Source organism: Branchiostoma floridae, chromosome 1 (assembly GCF_000003815.2).
Source record: "Branchiostoma floridae strain S238N-H82 chromosome 1, Bfl_VNyyK, whole genome shotgun sequence".
NCBI classification, from domain to species: Eukaryota; Metazoa; Chordata; class Leptocardii; order Amphioxiformes; family Branchiostomatidae; genus Branchiostoma; species Branchiostoma floridae.
This window is the reverse complement of record NC_049979.1, coordinates 5,891,259-5,915,505: the sequence shown is the minus strand read 5'-3', so window position 1 is coordinate 5,915,505 and position 24,247 is coordinate 5,891,259. Positions and strand designations below refer to the sequence as shown.

At 46.8% G+C, this 24,247-nt stretch overlaps 1 protein-coding gene across 2 annotated transcripts in view; it reads left to right on the top strand.

Moving 5' to 3' along the window:
- Window positions 1-24,063, top strand: part of LOC118420902 (spore wall protein 2-like) — a 29,163-nt gene extending 5,100 nt beyond the window's left edge. The window contains exons 2-9 of one of the 2 annotated variants that reach the window (XM_035827973.1): window positions 7,736-7,806; window positions 17,953-18,043; window positions 18,671-18,799; window positions 19,167-19,271; window positions 20,628-20,702; window positions 21,120-21,236; window positions 21,350-22,359; window positions 22,680-24,063. In XM_035827973.1, the coding sequence (XP_035683866.1) occupies window positions 7,736-7,806; window positions 17,953-18,043; window positions 18,671-18,799; window positions 19,167-19,271; window positions 20,628-20,702; window positions 21,120-21,236; window positions 21,350-22,359; window positions 22,680-22,778 (1,697 nt within the window). In that variant the 3' untranslated portion in view covers window positions 22,779-24,063. The remainder of the gene's footprint in view (window positions 1-7,735; window positions 7,807-17,952; window positions 18,044-18,670; window positions 18,800-19,166; window positions 19,272-20,627; window positions 20,703-21,119; window positions 21,237-21,349; window positions 22,360-22,679) is intronic. The other variant, XM_035827981.1, reaches the window with a different exon arrangement.
- The last annotated feature ends 184 nt before the right edge of the window (window positions 24,064-24,247 follow it).

Below are 24,247 nucleotides of genomic sequence, written 5' to 3'. Positions count from 1 at the left end.
GTGGAGTAACGTTATTATTATAAAGCGAGGCTCGGGCGATTGCCGCAGACTCGTCGTCCGATTGATTTTCGCGCAGTGTGACAGGGGTATAAAGAAATCGGTGCGGGTGGGGTGGTAATACCCGCCTCACATTATATACGATCTTCGGACGTACTTCGCAGTCGCAGGAAGGTCGGCTGATTTTAAGATCTTAAGATGGTCTTGCGTATTTTTCGCCCAAAATCTGTCCCCCTCACATATATGCGAGCCTCGTGCGATCGACGGTGAATAAATCTATGATAATGAACCTCCCAAGACCTCTTGCACGCGGACAAGGGAATACAAAACGTTCCTCAAAAAAGGCAAGAGATCAATACGGTTGCTTATTTTGTTGTCGGAATCTTTTTAACCAAGGAATGGAATGCGCGGGCATAATAGAAATGACACAAGAAAGGAAAGTGTGTCACAAAGCCAGCCTACATACTGCCACAGGGGCCACAATGTTAGAATTACCCTCACATTCCCAGAAATTCAATATTTGTAAACAATCGGAAGTCGGGTGAACGTCGCCCGAACGTCGCCCGACTGACGGGCGTTCGCCATCCGATTTGCGTTCGATGATTAATAACTATGTCTGTGCTCGCCTATCGGTCTTCAATCGTTGGATTGACGCAAGACTATTGACCGATACCCTTGCGAGGTACGCACGATTTGCACGCACGATCTGCGACTCGGTAACGAGCTCTGCGATCTCGGGGATCTCCTGCGACTTGTCGCTTATGTTAAGAACATGTTTCGCTGCACCGCGACCGTCGTAAGACTCCTGAAAATTGCCGGCGATCCCTAAAAATCGCAAGATGATCGTGAGAACACGGGACGTCTTACTCACGAAAATGTCATTTAGAGCTCGTAAACTAGTCTTCCGATCGAATCGCGCCTAATGTGAGGCGGGTATAAAGTGAAACTGACAGACAGGAAAGAATCTTTTCGGCATTCATCTATGGGAGACACGACCTTCAGCCTGAAGGTCACCCCGACTGAAATTGGTTTTGTGTGTCATAATCTCCTCATAACAGCGCTGCCGGGCTGGGAGCGGATCGGGCGGATTACTGTCCACTCATCGCCCCGGCTTTATCATAACCACGTCACTCAGGGAGGACGATATTGTGAAATTATCGAAGGAAATGCGAAAGTGAACTCGACCCGGTGTAGCTCAAATGGACTCATTCAATGAACAGATGAGCAGAGAAGACAGATGTCATGTACAGTGTTTGCAAGTTCATTGCACTCCCCTGTCTATTTTCGACAATGTACAATGAGCAGTGGCACAGTGGACCAAGGCTATGGACTGCAACCCTTTCCAGTAGCGCGTTTCTCGGGTATGAAGCACAACCAGGATTCAAACTCACGACCTCTTGGACCAGGCGCAATGTGACATTAAACACTGGACTACGTATGCTAGTTAAAAAAAGTATAACGTCACATTGCGTTGTTTATGGTAAAGTTGTGCTATAGGTTAGGGGTTGGCAGATGTTTTTTGAAGCTTGCCGTGTATATTCCGCCCCGTATATATGTGAGGGGTAGACAGAGGCGTGCCGTGTATACTCCGCCCCGTATATAGGTGAGGGGTTGGCAGATGTTTTGTAAAGTGTGTCGTGTATCTTCTGCCCCGTATATAGGTGAGGGGTTGACAGAATCGTGCCGTATATATTCCGCCCCGTCCATAGGTAAAAGGTTGACAGAAGTGTGTTAGCAGTTTATGTAGCGCCCCGCTGAGTCCTGAGCACAGACTCTGTTCGTTATTGTCCTTGCATGAGTAGATTTGTCAACAGCGCTATTGGACCGGCGTTGTAAGGAGCCTCTTTGTGACGTACCCTCGATGGAAACGGCGGGTAAATTAAGACACTCATATATTCATAAACCCGCGTTATTAGTATTAGTAACGTCAGGCCTGATGTGCTATACATACTTTACAATGACGACTATTTACCAGATTGTTGAGGGTCTACGCGGCAACGAATGGCTGCCTCCATGAAAAAGTAATCTATGCCGACCTTGCGGTCATCTCGTCATCCCCGTTTTACACGATCTGATCTCAGCTCCATTCATTAAGGATTTTCATTTATTTATCTACTAATCATCAGAGAACACTCAGGTGACCTGTTTCTCAGGTGTCCCTAGATACATATAAATATTAATTATCTATCTATTGGTTTGGCAGTTCAGTACAGCCAGGACTGTGGCTTGTTCAAACGCTTGGCCCTGCTGACAGAGACAAGGGCAATACAAATGGAAGTTGAGATGGACAGGATGACAAAGAGACATTACAAAGCAGACTCAAGAAATGTAACGGATTTCATGTAATTATTTAAATTACTACATTAAAACTATTGGTCTATATAATACTATGAATACCGGCTCTGGCACCGTCCATTATAAAAGCTGTTATTGTATAATGTTGCCTGTGATCTGTGGAGAGTTTGTTCCTCCACAGCACGGGTTCCCGATTTATGTCACACAGAGGAGAACCTCTCAGAGTCAGCGTTTTTTTTCCTCTCGCCCCTGCCGGACGCCCTTTGATGTTCATATCGTTACATAAAACAAGCCCAGGTCTCCAGAGAGTTACATGTCAGGGCGCATAGCGAGATTGCTTTCTGTAATGTAGGGGTCACCTCAGGTCGTGGGGCGTTCAAGCGGGATGGAAAGTTGGGTCGTTTTCTGCCCGCTTCAAAACTTGAACCCTGCAAGCAGAGGTCCGGCCGCGGCTAGCTTTGTTTAGAACGTCTTTGTCGGACTTTCTTTGTGTTAAGCGGAGCCTAACCACTGACTGTAGAGGACAAAACTTTAAACGTTTTCTGCAGCTCACGTTGGTGCGTGTTGGAAAACAGTCCAGCCAGGAAAATAACGTGACGATTTCCATTCTAACATCTGCTCTAAGATTGTAATGCAAAACTGACAGATGTTCAGGACGAGACCAGATGGGCTGATGTTTGTTTCATGGGCCTTTTCCTGGAGCGGAGATGTGGGGATCGTTTTTATGGGCCTTTTCCTGGAGCGGAGATGTGGGGATGGTTTCATGGGCCTTTTCCTGGAGCGGAGATGTGGGGATGGTTTCATTGGCCTTTTCCTGGAGTGAAGATGTGGGGATGGTTTCATGGGCTTTTTCCTGGAGCGGAGATGTGGGGATGGTTTCATGGGCCTTTTCCTGGAGCGGAGATGTGGGTATGGTTTCATTGGCCTTTTCCTGGAGCGGACATGTGGGGATGGTTTCATGTGCCTTTTCCCGGAGCGTAGATGTGGGGATGGTTTCATAGGCCTTTTCCTGGAGTGGAGATGTGGGGATGGTTTCATGGGCCTTTTCCTGGAGCGGAGATGAGGGGATGGTTTCATTGGCCTTTTCCTGGAGCGGACATGTGGGGATGGTTTCATGTGCCTTTTCCCGGAGCGTAGATGTGGGGATGGTTTCATGGGCCTTTTCCCGGAGTGAAGATGTGGGGATGATTTCATGGCGCCTTTTCCTGGAGCGGAGATGTGGGTATGGTTTCATAGGCCTTTTCCTGGAGCGAAGATGTGGGTATGGTTTCATGGGCCTTTTCCTGGAGTGATAGATGTGGGGATGGTTTCATGGGCTTTTTCCTGGAGCGAAGATGTGGGGATGGTTTCATGGGCCTTTTCCTGGAGCGGAGATGTGGGGATGGTTTCATGGGCCTTTTCCTGTAGCGGAGATGTGGGGATGGTTTCATTGGCTTTTCCTGGAGCGGACATGTGGGGATGGTTTCATTGGCCTTTTCCTGGAACGGAGATGTGGGGATGGTTTCATGTGCCTTTTCCGGGAGCGGAGATGTGGGGATGGTTTCATTGGCTTTTCCTGGAGCGGAGTCGTGGAAATGGTTCCATTGGCCTTTTCCTGCAATCCTGGAGCGGAGTTGTGGGGATGGTTTCATGTGCCTTTTCCTGGGGCGGGGGTGTTGGGATGGTTTCATTGGCCTTTTCCTATAGCACCGACCGATGACGACAGCCTACGACAGCCCCACTTGTGTTGAAACCAGGTCACGGCGCCGGTACAACTTCCGGGCTTTTACGGCCTCGGGTTGTTCTCACGGCGACCTAACGGCCTCGCCTGTGTAAAACGAATTGCCGCATTTCCGGGTACACGAAGTAGCGCTATAACGTTATAGCCTGTAGTTAGACGTCCCGTGTGACGGCCTGAAATTACCCGCGTTAAACGCAGCAGCAAACACAGTAATAGCACAGTGACAAACACAGTAACAGCACAGTAACAAGACAGTAACAGCACAGTAACAGCACAGTAACAACACAGTAATAACACAGTAACAGCACAGTAACAACATATAGTAACAATTGAACTCTTATGATAGTAATAGTGGCTGGGACAGCTGAGCGACGAAAAGGTCCCTTAACGAATTACCCTTTTACATCCTGCACCATATTCCAGTTCTAAAACCTAGATTTACACAAATCCGGTTTTGGTTGTTTAGTGGACACTCAGGGACCTGTGTCTGAGAGAAAGGCGGGAAAGCCAACAACATGAATACAGCAGGGAGACGTACACCAAATACTGTAAAACAACAGCGATAGGAAATGTAAATCATGTATATATTTGTTCTGCCAGTCCAGTCTAGTAACGCCGAAGAAGAGTGATGGATGTCACTCCTAACATCTGGAAGTACATCTCCGAATTAAGCCATGAAAGAAAAGTTATGTCAATGAGATTTCCCGAACAGGCAATTCTCTCAGCAAACTGCGACACTGTACCGAGCCGCAGCGAACTTATTGTAAAAGTTAACCCGCTCCAATTAAACCCTGGCCCGCAGCAGCCCGACATCACAGCCTCATGACATACAGTCACGATCAGACAGGTTCATCCTGCGGGGGTTGATTCCGAAATATTAAAGCAGGCGGGCGGAGTGTTGCTTCAAACCTGCCGAGCTGCGCGCTTCGCCTCGAGGGGCGCTGGGAAAACTAAATTTAGAATGTTCCGTGTTTTGTAGCTCATTACCGTATACCGCTCTGGTCCTTAATTCTGATGTGTGGTTAGATCCGCTCATCAGGTGCCAGCTAATCGGAACCAGAAGCTCGACTGTGCGGCTGGTACCAGTTAGGCCACAGGGACACCAAGCCTGCCATTCTGCAAAAAGGGTATAAATGCACAGGTAGCGCGAGTGAGCTGAAAAAAATCAATAGTGAATCATACATATCTATGTTAGATATAAAGGCATCCATGTTCAAACTGGAGTGAAACGTAACACACATCTACACGCGATATTTGTTTTTCAAATTCATCAATATTTGGAACACCTTTCGCTCCACGCTGCGGCGCGATAGGTAAGTTGTCTCGCGCTGTAACTGACCCCTGACCTCACGGCGGACGCCCCAAGCCGAGAGTTCGGACCAATTGACTTAAAGTATCCGTTTGGGGAGAGGAGAATCAATACTTAAGTCGTAGCTATCGACTCCACTAGACGGATGTTAGCTCGAAAACACAGCCTGGCCACTTGCGCAGGGTCGTTTTAGGAGGAGTATACTTTTGATGTGTCAGCGTTTTATTACGCGGGCATTGAAAAAAGAACTTCTGATGACGTGCCTTCGGCTTCATGCAAGATATTTCCCGCGGGAAAAGTCGCACGTCCAGCAAGTTTGCTGTTAGCTTCGCGGTTCGCGACCGCTGATCCCGAAAAACAGCCAATGGCTAGTTGGGTAAACAAATAGATACAAAAATGCGTCATCAGTCCAGATTATCAGTAATTTTACTGTTCAAACTTCGTCATTTAAAAAATCATTCATTTGTGTATATCATCTTTATTTCCTTAGGCCCCTTTCAACTAAACGGAGATCGAACTGCGCTCTCACTGCGACCTTAAAAAAGGAGAGTCTAGTCTCAGATGATGACATCAGAGCATCTCATGTAAAATTCTCCTCCTGCCCTTCTGAACCCGCTTCTATTGAACCGTTACTGAAGTGTACTTCCACTAACTCCCGGGATTTTCCTAACGCGGAAGCACCCGTAAAATAGAGTCCGCTGCAGGTGGTGTTAACAGGCGCTCTGCTGCCTATGGGATGGGCCAACCCGAGCTTGTGCGATGTTGGGCCCAATTTCGGATTTACGCCTGATACGTTCTTTGTCCATCAAACTTGTTGGGTGTCAAGTGGAAAGAACAATATTGGTTAGTACGAAGGATGGTAACCAGACTAAAAATTCCAGAGGAAAGAAAGGATTTTCAAAGACCTAGAGCCCGTTAAAGGCATCATAGTTCATATCCCACTGCATACGAAAGTCAAACCCATCAAATAGAATAGATGTTATTTTTCTTTTAATTCATCTATGAATCTCATTTTCTTTCTTTGTTCAGTATCTGTTATGTATACCACTGCTTTACTTTGTTTGCAATTAGCCATCGGGCATGAACTTGCAATAAAGTTATTATTATGAATTTATTATAATATACTAGTAATCGTTGTGAGCCCCACACTAGTGCGCAACACATCTCTGACGTCCGCTCTTATGCTCCCAGCGTGGACCAGCTGTAAGTTCCAGCTCTGGCGAGGTTGCGAAAGTTGAGTTGACCCTATTTGCGCGGGACGTTTATCCAATTTGCTGCATGTTCGGGGTGGCTGCTGCAATTTGGCTAATGCAGCCTGTAACGATCCGGCAGCGGCACAGACCTCCTCCTAAACAGACCCGCAGCAAACTCGCGTAACTCGGGATAAATCAGGGGTTTCTAACGGCCTTCACCGCGCCTCCGGGAGAAGGTAGAGAGTCAGGGGATAGATAACATTGTGTGCGTAGGACTGGCCAGGCACCGAAACTGCTGTAGAATTATTTAAACATGCTAAACAGAAAATGACAAGCTTGTACATTTTGCATTGTTCCATGCTTCAATACTCTACTATTACTAAAAGCTTGAGATCAGTCCCATGGGTGAATCACAGCCAACTTTTTCCCTTGTACAATATATCACATATGAATTACAGACTACACACTTCTTTATTTCTTTATTTCTTTATTTGAATTTACCACATGCAAAAACAAGTGGAAGGGAGGACAAAACAGGTGTATCAACACCTTTACAAGTTATCCTCCCAAAAAAAAACTTCCCCGCTTTGCTAAAAATTTGTATCCCCTACTACCCATTGCCTTACTGACAAGATTAGCTTTGTAGCTGCTATGGATATGGATTTCATTTAACCAATCTTCATGACAAAGAAAACTAATACATACAATACCACGGCTCATCTCTATTCATGTAGTAAAATTATCTGTTTCATGAATCACATTATAGATTACATTGTATGATAATGAGTGATTATGATAGCACCATAGAGCTGACGAGTCGCCCTTCCGAATAAAGATACTCTTTTTACCCAACCATTACTTTATTCTCATCGATGTTTCGCTGACCGTCTGTCACATTCCCCATGGCAAATCTGACTGGTTCACATTGTACTGCAGGATAGGTGTTGCTGCTCACAGTTCAGATACGGTCACAAAACGTAAAGTAGTTATATATGCATTCATATTTGTGACCGCATCTGAACTGTGAGCAGCTCTTCACCTGTCCTGCAGTACAGTGTGAAGCAATCAGAATTGCCCTGAAGAAGGTGACAGATGGTCACCGAAACGGTCAATCTGTAAGAATAAAGCATTGCCATTGGTTGTGTAAAAAGAGTATCTTTGATTAGTGACGTACCGACCTGATGAAACTATTCACTGACGTGTCGCCTTTTGTCTCCCCAGCGCTGAGCAGACCGTCGCCTCTGGACCTCTCACTGCCGGACGGGACAGGGTCGGACGACAACACCAACCAGGTGAGATAGACGCATAATACACGTACCGCCTCTTACACACATGATGCACGTACCGCCTCTTACACACATGATATATGAACGGTCTCGTACACACATCTTTCACACGTACATTTAGCGTCTCTTACACACATACCGTCTGGTACACAGATCTTGCACACAACACCAAACAGGTAACGTACACGTACTCTCTAGTACACACGTATCGCCTCGTACACACATCATACACACGTACCGACTGGTACACACATCTTATACAAGTACATGTGTCGCCTAATACACACGTCATACACTCATACATGTATGTTTTCTTACACACATCATATACACCGAGCCTGCAACAGCACAGAGATGTGCATTTTTATAGCGTCATCTGAAGCATTCTGGTACACGCTAACAAAGATTCTGGTACACGCTGATAACAATTTACCTTTCAATATCTTTGAAAGCAGCAAGTCACAGCTGTAGAAAGTTTAGGCTTGTTTCTCACGTCCTCCACGATCCCAGTAAACACTCTACCTCCCCATTCGTCAGTCCCCGTTGAGATGGCCAGTACCCCATAAATAAGCCCCTAACAGACCCCATAAATAAGTCCCTAACAGACTCCATAAATAAGCCCCTAACAGCATGCCCCTAACGTGCGTGACATTTGCCGTATTGGTCACGGCTCATCGGAGGTGACGGATCGCCGCTCGTCTCAGCTTAGCTGTAGTGCCACCGGAAGTCACGGCCTGACGAGGAACGGAGAGCGTGACAACTTCACGGAGGGGAGTTCGGAAGACATAATCAAGTTTGCACAATGTATAAGATTTAGCAAAAAAACTAGTAAAATAATTCTTCCGTTGACTAGCGATTCTGAGCCCGCAGCCATTCTCTCTTCCCTTACTCGACGTATCGTCACCGCTGTGTGATTCACATTAAGTAACTAGCTAGATTCATCCCCGACCTTAAGGCACCTCCTAGAACATGGGGCCCCCATTTTATGTCCCCTCTGAAAGACTGGTGCAGCCCCAAACGAAATGCCCAACCCAGGATTGAATCGGGTCTCCCAACTGCAGTTATCAACAAATCGGAACCATGAGCTCAACCCCGAGACTGCCATCAGTTGGGCCTCAAGCACATTCCTATATCAGCCTCCGGCGGATACAACTCTGGGCTACATCCATTCCGTTTTCCCAGCTGTGCGGAGCTGTAGCTGATCAGGGAAAACAGATGGCACCCCCCCCCCCCTCCCCGACGCATGACGTATCACCGGCATGGGTTCCCAGTTTCTACCTGCGTGGGTCTCCGGCACACTTAAGCTCCTGTATCTAATTTGCGGGAGTGGAAGTAATCGGCTAATGCCGGAATCGTGTCGGGGCTGACCTGCGGGACCACCTCGCGTCGATCCTCGGCGGGGCAGACATCAGCACGTGCGTCATCGTTTCGGCTCATCAGCGCATGCGCACATGTCTTCTTAAAAACCATCGTCATCTCAGACTGTACATGTATATTTGATCAGAGATGTGAGTTGTCCGCTTGTGGCATTCAATATGCTGAAGTACAGAGCATTTAAGTAGTATCGTAGAACGAAACCAACATTTATATGTTTCCGATGTGTGTACACACACACACACACACACACACACACACACACACACACACACACATACACACGTACACACAAACACACACGTTTATTTGAATATCTAAATTAAAATCCATCCTCAAAGAAGTATCGACTTAGATTGGGAAACACTGTCCGTTTTCTTCCCTTATGTTAAAACATAGCAGTTGTTACTTGCTGCCTCCGCCGTTTGCTAAGTTTATGCCATTCTGGGGGTTATGGCCTACGCCGTAAATCAGCCGCAGCACTCGCGCTAATTGTGTTCAGTGCCGAGCCTGCACGCACAGCCGGAGATGGTATCATGCCAGCGCTTGGGTTATTGTGCATTAAATCAAAGGGCAGGTAGGGTTCCGTCTATCCTGATTGTGTGGTCTCGTCCTTTGTACTAATTGTGCGGTCCTGTCCTTGGTGCTGATTGTGTTGTGCTGATTGTGTGGTCCCGTCTTTGGTGCTGATTTTGTTGTGCTGATTGCGTGGTGCCGTCCTTGGTGCTGATTGCGTGGTGCCGTCCTTTTAGCTGGTTGTGTGGTGCCGCCATTGGTGTTGATTGTGTTGTACTGATTGTGTGGTCCCGTCCTTTCTGCTGATTGTGTTGTGCTGATTGTGTGGTCCCGTCCTTGGTGCTGATTTTGTTGTACTGATTACGTGGTCCCGTCTTTTCTGCTGATTGTGTGGTGCTGCCCTTTGTGCTGATTGTGTGGTGCCGTTCTTGCTGCTGATTATGTTGTGCTGATTTTGTGGTGCCGTCCTTGGTGCTAATTGTGTGGTGCAATCCGGGCCGCTGATTGTGTGGTCCCGTCTTTGTGCTGATCTGTGTGGTGCTGCTTGTGTGGTCTCGTCCTTGGTTCTGATTGTGTGGCGCTGATTGCAGCTAATGGAGCACGTGTGGCTCGTGATATTGAAACGTAATCATATTGTGACAACAAAGCCTGGATTTTCTTCCACGATTTTCTGACTGAGTTTGGAGGTAAATGGCCAAATTTAGGATTGGGGATGGTAACATTTGTCCCGCGTCTTTGACAGTTAGAGCTCTACAGCGATGAAACTGCCAAACTGGATCAAATCTAAATAATAGCTCCATACGAGACATGGCTCAATTATAATCCATTTTGTACGGTTCATAACTCTGGCCATTAGTGAATCTGGGTCACGGCAGAGCCGGGAGAGGGTAACGTGTGTCTCGGGACGGGACATGATTGTGTTATCCGCGTAATAAGATCAGCCAACAAATGATTTGACGCGACAGACGGTGATGTACACTGACGTGTTTGTTGGTTTGACGACACCGAAATGCCTCCCGTGTCTGTATCAGCACTGGCCCAGAACGTTACGTGCATAGACGGGACTCTGGCCGATAAGCCTGTCTGGTGAATTGTCTGTATTTGTCAATAATCTGTGATAAAGTCAACTGACGACAAGACATATTTCAACCTTTGACTAGCACGGTACCTCAGTTGCAATGTGCTAGATCATGCAGCCACAAGAGTTGTTGTCTTGTAGCTACAGCAAGTTTTTTCTCTGTTGTAAGTGGTTCTGGTAAACGTTACATCAGAATTTTAGTCAGCTGCATACGATATAACATCACTCACTACTCTGGCTTGTTTATCACGTCCTAAACAGCACAACTGTAGGCCCTGTTCTCACTCACTACTATGGCTTGTTTATCACGTCCTAAACAGTAGGCCATGTTCTCACTCACCCACACTGACTAGTTTATCACGTCCTAAACAGTACAACTGTAGGCCCTGTTCTCACTCACCCACTCTGACTAGTTTATCACTTCCTAAACAGTACAACTGTAGGCCCTGTTCTCACTCACTACTCTGACTAGTTTATCACGTCCTAAACAGTACAACTGTAGCCCCTGTTCTCACCCACTCTGACTAGTTTATCACGCCCTAAACAGTACAACTGTAGGCCCTGTTCTCACTCACCCACTCTGACTAGCTTATCACGTCCTAAACAGTATCAACTGTAGGTCCTGTTCTCACTCACCCACTCTGACTAGTTTATCACGTCCTAAACAGTATCAACTGTAGGCCCTGTTCTCACTCACCCACTCTGAATACTTTATCACGTCCTAATTGTACACCTGAGAGCCTCCATCTTGACTCACTTTACTCAGGCTCCATCTAAACATCACCGGGGAGGCCGCTCTAATGGTTTTCCACTCGGCAGGACAACCCAACCCCCCACCACCGCGCCTTCCGAGTTCATTAGTCAAGTCTTTGACAGGCGTCTCGTGGGGAGGGGGCTTTCTCTGTGTTCGACTTTGATTTGCCATCGGAGTTCGTCTTCACCCTGGGATCTAACAGTGATTGATAGCAGATTAATTTACCCGAGGATAGTCGGCTTTAGACGAAGTGACCCACTATCTGTAGGGTTTTAGAGCAAATTAGGGCATTGTTGGTGCGCCAGTGTTGACAAGTTTTGAAAAGGCGTTTTGTGCCGCTCATTGTCTATTATCTATCTATTTACTCATAGATCTTTGTGGCAGTCCCTTCAGTTTTCCAACTGATTCCCAGGGGAGCCCTTTAGAAAATCATAACAAATCAAAACTCAAAAATAAGAACCCGTTGTTCGCTGTGTTGGCATAGCTAGAAGGTTCAATTCAAATTTGCAATGATATACCAACCACCAAACAAAGACTAGTTCTGATATGAAATATTGAAAGGTCAACTTTCGTGTCAAGAACAGTAAATCATATACGTGTAACTAAGTGATATAGTCGAATATCCATCCATAAAGGCTCAACAGACTGCAGTATTTGCTTTTCTTGGTCGATTGCTTCATGCTATTATGATATTACATAGTAAAAGCGAATCTGTTTCTGCACGTTGAAGGGTGTAGGGGTGCAAGAGTGCAATAGTGCAGACGAGTATCACAGTTTCACAGCTTTGTGTGTAATTGAGTTATGCCCTTCCCCTCAGCAGTTTTACAGCCTTTGTGTTATTGAGCAACGCCCTCCCATCGCCTTTGTGTTATTAAGTAACGTCCTCCCATCGCCAATTTCTCAGCCTTTGTGTGCGTTATTATTGACTACTGCCCCTTCCCGTGTAGTAATGAGTCATGCCCAGTTTCACAACCTTTCTGTGTTATTGAGTAATGCTGCTTGTGAGTGTGTGTGTGTGTGTGTGTGTGTGTGTGTGTGTGTGTGTGTGTGTGTGTGTGTGTGTGTTATTGAGTAATGCCCCTCCCCTGTCCTGATGGCGGCTCGTTTCCACGAACGCACCACAGATCCTGTTCTAAGATACCTGAGGCTAGCAATCTGGCACGGCTCGTAATTAGCCAAAATCCAATTAAAACTTTGACCAGGAGCCAACAGAGATCCCCACAGCAGAGGAAGAAAGCGTTGCGTGATAGGCACCAGGTAGTACGGTCTGTCACATATAGGAGTGAATAAACGCGTGCAGGCAGGTTCCCTGTGGAGTTTTTTTTGGGAAATTAAATTAAAGTCTGTGTAGCATGATGTGAGGTCAAATTGGAGCAGGCACCCTGGGGACCACGTGACGCACACGTGACCTCGTTCTGCCAATCAGACGATCCGGTGGTTCTACATGAAATATTGAAAGGTCGACTCTCGTGTCACGAACAGTAAATTGTTGGGCCCCAGTTATTGGATGTGCGTGTCTAAAGTCAATATTTCAGGGACAATATAAATTCCAGAACGAAAGTATAGCTTATACTGCGCTGTAGTGTAAATTCCACCGTCCCATTAGGCTCCCTTTCCACTAGGCACCAGTCGCTGTGTGACCTTACAGCGACCAGAATCGGACTTGTGTGAGTCTTGGTTTCCACATTGGAGTATGATGCAAGATGAAAAAGTACGATTCAAAAGACAGGAAAAAATACAAAACACAGAAAAATGTTCTATATCCAATTGTATCGTGGGCCGATCTGTGGAATATCTGGTATTCATCGGTCTTGTCCTGGACAGGGAGTGAGTTTTATTTGCTTTCATGTGACGTCACAAATGTCAACGGCTGAAGGAAGGACAACCCAAATCTTCCAAATTATTCTTCATCCAGTCAACACTGTAGGAATAGTTTACTTTCCAATGAAATCACGCTGACTTTCCCAAACCCAGAGGTGATACTGATCAACTATGCCAATTACACAGTAACGACACAAATGAATAGACTGGATAAAAACACTGACGACATCGAAACTGTCGACATTTTGAACAGATTTACCAGTAACAGCGGGCTAGAGAGGTCCTGCAAAAAGCCGTCGTTCACACGAAAATAAAAATGACACAATGAACTAACGAAAACTTCCGATGAATGAAAATGGCCTGGTATGCAGATCTGCTAATAATTAGGGTATATAGATTTGTGGAAGGATGGACTTTTTTGCCACCTCTTTGTTCTTTACATTTAGTTCCTTACGGGCTCAGTATATATTGAAAATTTTATTTCCTGCCACATTAAGAAGGAAAAAAACATTTAGTCCTAAAACTTGCTTTCCAGAGTGTTGTCGGCAATACCGTAACAAAATTCTTGTTCCTTTTTGCAATAAGTCGACAAGTTTTCTCAGCGTTTAGAACATCCCGTTGCGAGCCCGGTCAGGCTCAAGTTGGACTCTCTGGAGATCGAGGCCGAACTCTCTCCCCAGGTAACATGCTCCACGTGACGTCTCCCCAGGTAAGACGCCACACGTGACGTGAATACGGACCTCTGCCCGGCACCCAAGGTCACGGTTACGACAAAACAGATTTACGTCACCTGCCGCTTCCATCGTTCCGCCTGCATCGACCTGGGCTGTCGGCTATCTGGCGGTTCTGTAACACGGTTCCTCCTAAATAAAACGTGCCGCTTATCATACCCCTGTCACATTGTCCACGATATTCGGGCGTATCGATGGAAGATCAGCCATATCTAAGATCTAAAGAGGGTTGCGCGTATTTTTCACCTGAAAACCGTCCCTGTCACATATAAGCCATACTTTGTACCTTGTACAATTGTTGTGCAATAAAGTTATTATCATAAGCGGGGCTCGGGTGATTGCCGCAGAATCGTCGTCCGATCGATTTTCGCCAAATGTGACTGCCGTTTTATGATGATGTAATTCGCAATAGAAAACAGCTGGATAATATGACGGTCAGTTTGAGCTTTCTGCTGGTCTCGCGATTGGTTTTATAAAGTCTCCTTCCGACTCTCAAATCTCTAAGATCTTCCCGGTGGATAACGTTATAGTCATGGCAGTCAGTTACGGGTTTGACACGGAAAGATCCTGCCTGGAGATTATATCTAAACTAGACGGCAATCGCTCAGCTATCTTTGGGCTACCAGAATTGGTCTGTGTGGCCCGTAATTTCATACTTGAATTATCATGTAAAAGTATTGTTTAAAAGACATCAAAACACGTACACAAAACGTAAAAAAATTACGCTGACCCAAGTTGAGAGGGGGTAATACTCCTGTCACATTTTGCGAAACTCGACCGGACGATGATTCTGCGGCAATCGCTCGAGCCTCGCTTATAATAATAACCTTATTGCACAACGATTGTACAAGGTATAATGTATGGCTTATATGTGACAGGGACGGTTTTCAGGTGAAAGATAAGTGCAACCCTCTGTCGATCTTAAATATGGCCGATCTTCCATTGATACGCCCGAAGATCGTGGATGATGTGACAGGGGTATTGCCAACAAAGGCGACTGATAGAGGACCGGGCGGCGGCGGAACCTACAAGTAGTAGTCTACTTTAGTCATGGTCAGTTCACATCAGTCCATGGTGGATGGTGGATGGTCAGTTCACATCAGTCCATGGTGAATGGTCAGTCCACATCAGTCCATGGTGGATGGTGGATGGTCAGTTCACATCAGTCCGTGGTGGATGGTCAGTCCACATCAGTCCATGGTGGATGGTGGATGGTCAGTTCACATCAGTCCATGGTGAATGGTCAGTCCACATCAGTCCATGGTGGATGGTGGATGGTCAGTTCACATCAGTCCGTGGTGGATGGTCAGTCCACATCAGTCCATGGTGGATGGTGGATGGTCAGTTCACATCAGTCCATGGTGAATGGTCAGTCCACATCAGTCCATGGTGGATGGTGGATGGTCAGTTCACATCAGTCCATGGTGGATGGTCAGCCCACATCAGTCCATGGTGAATGGTCAGTTCACATCAGTCCATGGTGAATGGTGGATGGTCAGTCCACATCAGTCCATGGTGAATGGTCAGTTCACATCAGTCCATGGTGGATGGTCAGTCCACATGAGTCCATGGTGGATGGTCAGTAAAGGCCTAGCTTGCCGTGCCTCCTCCGGAGATGATCCGGTTGCCGACATGCAGCGGGAAATCCCGCCATCCATCAGCCTGGCAGCCCCGCTACATGAGCCCATCCATCATGGCGGCGGGAGGCTGATAATCATCGTTTGTGATATTACTGCTCACGGGCGTCCGTGCGTATCTGTATCTGTATCTGTGTAGCCAGTATAACCGCCCTTCGGCGTAACACACCAGCTTCTGTATCTGTATCTATATAGCCGGTATGACCGCCCTTCGGCGTAACACACCAGCTTCTGTATCTGTATCTGTATAGCCGGTATAACCGCCCTTCGGCGTAACACACCAGCTTCTGTATCTGTATCTATATAGCCAGTATAACCGCCCTTCGGCATAACACACCAACTTCTGTACCTGTATCTAGAACAAGGACGGTAGAGACGGTATACAGACGGTAGAACGCCCTTCGGCGTAACACACCAGCTTCGTAGGCACGCGGCGCGACAGCAGCTGGTTATATTACACTGAACCCCCTGTCGCACCTAATTTTTGCACATCTATTTGCAAGCGTTCTTAAAAACTATCCAGAGAAGATGCCCCTACTAGACTATACTGTACTTAGTGATAACAAATCTCACTCTACGATAGTTCTGGGAAAGTACGAATTTGAACACATCAATCCTAGGTTGATTTGAAGGAATGACTGTTTATTGTATTTTTTGAGCTGATATTAGACACTTATCAGTCCGACAGTCGGTAAATCCAGCTCTGATACTCATCGTATGTGATATTAAAACTCATGGGCGTCCGTGCGATTCAGCTCAGCTATATATCAGACTGGTACTCATCATAGGTGATATTAAAACTCATGGGCGTCCGTGCGTATCAGCTCAGTTATATGTCAGGCTGATACTCATCATAGGTGAAAACTCATGGGCGTCCGTGCGTATCAACTCAGATATTTACCAGGGCTGATACTCATTATATATGATATCCAAGCACCTGGCAGTCCTAACGTATCAGCTCAGACATGGGACCAGGCTGATATTCAATATTTGATACTAAAGGACCTTGGGGTACGTACGTATCAGCTCAGATGGCCCGGCTGATACTCATCAGTTTTTATATAAAAGCGGCAAGCCGCCAATGCGTATTATCTCAGATATGTCTCCGGTCTAATACCCTTGCGTTCCGTACGTATCAGCTGAGATATGCAACTTGGTTAATACTGATCATATCAGTGATAAATGCCCGTGTGTGTGTCAACGTGAATCTTTATTTTTTTTTGCAAACACATGCTCGAAGCCTAATTGCAAAGGAACACACAGACTGCTCTGTAGCTCATGATCTAGTCATGTCAGGCATGTCGCCGGGAACGATTCTAGGCAAAATGGACACATCAACGGCTGGGAAATAAGAAGGTCTCTCATGCCACATTCTGCATCTCAGTGCAGAAGAAGGGGTTCAGCCTTCTGTCCTCACCTGCGTTACTTAACGTACCGGCAGTACTCCGTCGTAGTAGAGCAGCGCCCCCTGACGGCGCTTCTGTCTAATTGCATGTATAACGTGAAGTTAGCTAACCAACAATTTCATAAGGGGGGCTGGTTTCATCCATGTAGACGGGCTTTTCTATTTCCCAGTGCCTGCCCACATCTAGACTGCCCAGTGTGGTGCCGTCTTTGGTGCTGATTTTGTTGCTGTTATGTGTCGCCTGTTTCAGTGTCACTTGATGAATGTTTCTCGGGACACTGAAAGGTACTGTGTGTTGTACCCTGTGCTGTGCGCTGGTTACTGCATTTTCAGACCAAGAGAGCCAAGAGGTGTGTGTTGGCTGCTAGCTATAGCACAAGTAGTCCAGTGGTTACTGACTCTGCCTCTGGAACATACCGGGTTGTTCAGATCCAGGCTGTCGCTCACCCGACATGCACACTGCTGTTAAGAGTTGAAGTCCTAATACCCCTGTCACATTATCCACGATCTTCGGGCGTATCGATGGAAGATCGGCCATATGTAAGGTTGCGCGTATTTGTCACCTGAAAACCGTCCCTGCCACATGTAAGCCATACTTTGTACATTGTACAATTGTTGTGCAATAAAGTTATCATAAGCGAGCCTCGGGCGACTGCCGCAGAATCGCCGTCCGATCGATTTTCGCCAAATGTGACATGGGGTATTAGGACGGGACGTTAAGTCGTAGTCCACTGGGCACAATGAATATATAAATACCGTATGTCTGCTCTGCCACGACAATCGGAAGAATGGCTCTCCAGTAAAGTTACCGACGAAGCTGTGTTCTGTTCCTCCAGGTGACCGCCTGTATCGTGGAGCTGGTGACCTCTCACCTGAGGAAGGTCACCACACCTGCCGACCCGGAGTGTGAGAAGATCATCTCTAAAGGTAAGAGCTTCCTCCGTACTTAAGATTAGAAAAAGAAGAATCAGCTCACTGCTGCACTGTTGGATGCGATTTCCTGTCCTTCATTGACAGCAGACTTCAGTTTCCGGAAAGAATGGAATGGAAATGAGTTGATCATCATGAATAGTCCCTTGTCTACACTTTCATTTACACACCCTTCCTGTGCAGGTCTGCTATTTGTGACCCAGAAAGCTTCAGGCAATGTTGATTTAGAAAACGTTCCTGACAATAACGAAATTTGCTTTATAAATGACACACGATCCAGACGGCAGCACCTTATTCCTGATGAGGACGGAGAGATTGCCGGGTCCATCGCAGGCCGTTTTCGTCCAGTGCTTTAAGGAACGCCTTCTTTTGTACCATCGGTCCATCTATCTTTTTTTTAATTTCTTATTGGACCATCTAAAACTTGTCATCGCTTCACTTGCATTCAAAGCTTGCGCTTAAAGCCTGCTGATCAACAGGTCTTGCTCGGTGTCCCTGGCGAAAGATAGTCTACCTTAAGCGCCTGACCGTTTCCAAAATAATACCAAGTTGTTTGAGAAACTGTGATCCGTATATCACCATCTTTTTCTAATATTCCTGTTTTTCTTTCTGTTTGCGTTTCAGATGGCCGCATCTTTGACCTAATGAAGAAGGAGAAGCTGCTGAGCCAGCTGAAGTCGCTAGGTGCCGTGGAGGAGGACCTGATCCCAGATGCCAACGAGGTGCTCAAGGCCGTGGAACAGGCCAAGAAAGGTGAGGTCAGGGAGCTGCTGAGACACATGCAGGAGTGGACTCTGCTAACATCAGATCTGAAATAGAGAAGTCGTGAATATCAATGGCGTTTTAGAACATGGGAACCTCTCATTAACGACCTCCACTAACTTTGAACACGGCATTGGCCTTTATGCAAGGGTACTTAAGTTGTGACCACGCGTGTAACATGCATGACTTTAGTTCTAACCGCACGTGTAACGTGCATGACTTAATTAAGTTCTAACCGCACGTGTAACGTGCATGGCTTTACTTGTGACCGCATGTGTAACGTGCATGACTTTAGTTCTAACCGCACGTGTAACGCGCATGTTGCCTACGTGTAACGTGCATGCTGGTTCGTTGGTAGGTAAGAGTCAGCTGGAAGTGATGGGGACCATCCAGACGATGCTGCGGCAGGTGGAGCGGGACCATCAGGTGCTGCAGACCCTCCTGCAGAACATGGGCCGGCCAGGTGAGGGCACGCACGCGACAGGCAGCCAGCATTCTGGGGCAAACCTTAACCACACCCTTTAAGCAGTACACTCCTAACCAAGCACACCCCTAACCAAGCACACCTCTTACCAAGCACACCCTTTATCGAGCACACCCCTAGGCCCCTCCCCCAACCACGTATAGTGTTATCCTATTTTGGTTAGACGTCTTACTTGCATGACTCTTTGGCTCATGAGACACCCTCCTCCCGTCGACCCTGTACTGCACGAAGTTTTGTTTAGTGGCTGGCATTACTGTTTTGCTCACGAAAACTCGTCCATCCCTAGACCATGTGTTGTATGATATTTTCTTGTTTGATTTGTTCTGCAAGACTTTTGTGGATATGCAAGGACCATAACTTGTCAAGATGTATGTACTTGCAAAGGTACGATCATTTTATATCGTTGATACAACCTCGCTTTACAAAATCACTAACGAGTTACGACAATACCAATAAACCGCATGTCTCCGCTAACTCCCGCCCTTCTCTACTCACCGAGCCCTACACATGTTCTCTGCCTGGCTGGGTGTGTTGTGTCCTCTCATTAAAACTTCCTCACAACATTACAACGTCAAATCTCTGGCCAAAAAAAAGCATAGTGAAAACTTTCGATGAAAACGTACTACTTACACTACATCTTTTCCATGCCTTAAATGGGCATCTCTTTCTGTTTTCGCTGCCTCCGAGGTCTTACGATCAGACATTCATTTGGAACTAGGTCATGTCATGTATGTCCCCATCAAGGCCCCACACATGGACCCTGAACACAAACATGACCACGTGCACATTGCGTAACGTGATTCAAGTGTTTTATTCAGTCGACTATTCTGTGACCGTCTGTCACATTCCTCGGGGAAATTCTGACTGGGCACATCGGACTGTAGCATCAACGCAAAGTAAGCAGCGACACCTATGCTGCAGTGCAATGTGAACCAATCACAAAGATTTTCTCTAGTGAAACAGCTGTGACGTGGCAGGTTTTACTAGCTCACGGTAGCGTGCGTAGTCCAGTGGTTAGCGGCCCTGACTCTGGAACTAGAAGCCGTGAGTTCGATTCCGACTGTGTCGCTCACCCGACATGTATGCTACCGTCGCAGTCCTTAGGACGGGATGTTAAGCCGTGGTCCACTGTTCATTAGGTTTGTCAAAAAGAGCTAGTGGAATTTCCCCGTACAATTAACCTGTTAATACTGTACATAGCGTCTGTCCTCTCAGTCACAACCAGTGGAAGACTAGCTCTTCAGTGAGCTAGAAACTGGATTGAGATCACTTTCCTTTACTAGCTCTACATCCTCCTGCTGTTGTTACTGTTGTTGTTTTGGTGCCGTTCTGCAGAGCTGTCTGCCAGTGCCAGGGATGATGGACAGGTGGACCTCAGGTCGGAGGAGGAGGAAGATGTGGAGGACAGAGGTGGGAGGCTCCAGTCTAAACTGTCTTGTTGTGTCGGGCTTTAGTTTGCACAATCTTAGTTCATGCTCAAATTGCATGACAGAACTACAAACATTTTCTTATGAATTCTGCATTGCGATTCATTGATAGTTTGATGTTTTGATGGCAGGGCCCTAACCCGGACAGGGTCCTAAGCCGGATAGGGCTCTAACCCGGGCAGGACCCTAACCGGACAGGACCCTAACCCGGACAGGGCCATTAGCCGGATAGTGTCCTAATCTGGACAGGACCCTAACCCGGACAGGGCAATAATCCGTCCTAAACCGGACAGGGCCCTAACCCGGAAAGGGCCCTAACCCGGACAGGGCCTTAACCCGCCCTGAACCGGACGGCGCCCTAATTATTTACCATGACCTCTCCAAACCACGTGTTTTACAGACAGCGCAGAGGATGAGTTTGTCGCAGGGAACGACGATCTAGACGAGGCCCCCGAGCAAACCAGACAGGGGTTCCAAATCTACGCCAAGTCAGACAAAGACGACGAGGCAGAAGAAGGTCATTCTGTCATTGCGTCATGAAGTTTGATACTCCAACACAAGCAAATGTAGCTCACCTCTAATTTTCTGCACGTATTTCTGCTTGTTGATGCAATATGTTATTTCAAACAGGTGGCAATGGAGATGAGGAGACGAGGTCAGATGAAGATGAAGATGACTCGGAGGAAGAAGAGAAGAAGGATGACGAGGAAGCAAGTGATGAAGAAGACGACCGTCGAGACGATGGAGCAGACGACGACGATGATGATGATGATGACGATGATGACGAAGAGGATGAAGATGATGAAGATGATGACGAAGAGGATGAACGAGGTGACGAGGAGGATGGAGAAGAGGAGGAGACGAGAAGCGAGGAGGAATCACAGGAAGAAGATGAAGAGAAGGAATCAGAAGAGATGAAACTAAGAGATGATGATGGAGAAGAAGATGAGGGGGAGAAGAGGGAGGAGGTTGAAGAAGATGATGATGATGATGATGATAAGAGAGCTGAAGATGGAGACGAAGATGAGGGGGATGAAGACAATGAGGATGATGATAAGAGGGATGATGATGGAGAAGAAGATGAGGGAGAGAAAAGAGACGATGTAGAAGATGAGGATGAAGATGAGAAGAGGGAAGAGGAGGAGGACGATGATGATGATGATGACAAGAGAGATGATGATGGAGAAGATGAGGATGAAGATGAGAAGAGGGAAGAGGAGGAGGACGACGACGACGATGATGACAAGAGAGATGATGATGGAGAAGAAGATGAGGGGGAGAAGAGAGACGAGGAAGAAGATAGTGATGAGGCAGATGATGATGATGACGAAGAAGCGGGAGATGAAGAGCGGAGAGGAGACATGGAGGATGTGGAGGAACGGCGGGCGGAGGAGTCTGCAGAGGAGGAGGAGGAGGAGCGCGGCAACGGCGCGCCTGACTACGAGTCAGCGGAGGGAACCAGTCAGAGCGACGAGGCCAGCGGCGACCAGAAAGTGAGCGGCGGAGACACCAACACCGTCCAGCGGAGAGGGGGAGAGGAGGACGAAGAAGAGGAAGAAAAGAAAAGTGACAGCGTCGAGAGCAAGGAAAGCGGCGAGGTACCAGCTGACGGCAGCGGTGGCAACAAGGACGACACTGTGGTAAGTTTGCAAATCTCCTCCTGACTTACATATTCATACTTTGCATCTCTGGCTACAGTATTATGATCAGTAATTACTCAAGCAACTAGATAAGTGTTGGAAACGGCCCTTTCTTCTTTTATCATTTGCCCAATCCTTCTCCTCCTTCTCTCCGCCGGACGTTTAACCATGTTCAACACTAATCCGAATGCTTGAATAGCTTTTGTATTGAGCATGTCATTACCTGTACGTCTTACCTCCATCGATGTACCCTATATCAAATGTTGCCAACGTACAGACCTCACTGAACACGTCCCTGATTTTGCCGCCCCCCTCCCCAGGCCCAGCTGAACGCGCTGGTGGCTCAGCAGGAGCTGCAGGACGAACTGAACCACGTCGCGCATGGGCCCCAGCGCCGCGGCCAGGAGCGGCGGAAGTAGTCCACTCACGTCACGTGACATCCACGGCCGCTGGTGGGGAGGGCATGCCGGCAACTCTGTTGGCGCAGCAGACATGTTAACACTCAGCAGTAACGGTTGGGAATGTTGGAAGGTGCCGGTACTGGTGAACAGACATCTGCAGTGGCCGTACAGGATGTACTTGGAATAACGTTCTACCCAAACCCGCAGCATCTCCCGCCTACACCCTCTCAAATTACACCTCTTGTATTATAAAAAAATTCAATTCAATATTCTCCATTTCCTCAGCTTGTGATAGCCTCATCTACATTACCAAGTAAATGAACACAATCGAGAAGGAACAAGTAAAAACATAACCATCTGTAAAAAGTTCATCAGTTTCAAGGACCTTTGTCATTGTTTAGTCTGTCAGCTTGGTAGTTTATTCATCCCTACATTCCCCCAAGTCTGTGTTTGTCACGCTAAGTATTGGCTGTGTTCGCAGTTGGTGATGGAGCTTAATAAATGGTTTGTAAAGTAAACTGTGAGAATTTCTACTTTTGTAACAGGACGTGCTACCACCGCGGGTGGGGAATCAGACTGTCTCGTAGTGATGTTTTGGACTGAAGTGTGGGTGGAAATGGCTGGTCTAGTGTTGCGTTGTGTTAATCACCAGTATATATGTTCCTTGTCGTAATTATTCAGTCGAGGTTTCAAATCCTCTAAGAACCATCTCTCTAGCATAATACTGAGCTATTCACCCCAGAAACCATACCTACTCTCCTCTCTCCTTGCAATGGCCACTATTGCCCTGTAGAATAGTTCCTACCAACATTGTATAAACAAAAGATGTATATACGGTACATTATGCTATTATGATGTTTCAGTAGTATGTACGATTCCCGATGTGGCAATGTTAGTGGTTAAGCAAAGCACACGTGCAATAGCGAGGACAATTTCGCGACGCCACAGGAAGGCGGTCAGCTGTAGAGTGCTGTTATTTATGTATAGTATTTATTAACATGGTTGATAACCTGTGGAGGGGGTATGATGACTTGTACCCCAGTAGTGAATTTCCTGACTTCATGTCATCTCCAAGCAGATGTAGGGTGGTGCTGCAAAACCTTTTGGCAGGGTTTACAGAAAAACTTACACCGGCAGAAGGACAAATGAAATTACACAAAAGCTTAAAACAGGCCAACCGTACTTCTGCTTGGAGGTCAGAGTTGACTAACATCTCTTCTAATTTAGCGATAGATCTATATGCTCAGCACTATTCTATTTTCGGTCGTCCAAGTGATTAGTAAATTAAAATCCTCTGAAACGACTTGCTACATGTTGTCTTTTTTGTCTCACGATTTATCATTCGTCGATTAAGGTTAGTTGCCCAGCTGGTAAGATACGCCAGATAGCCATTGGGTAGACTTGGAAATGGTAAGACGTTTCAGACAGTATCCACTGTCTTTCGTCATAGACTGAACTAGAATATAGAACATGACGTTACATAACCA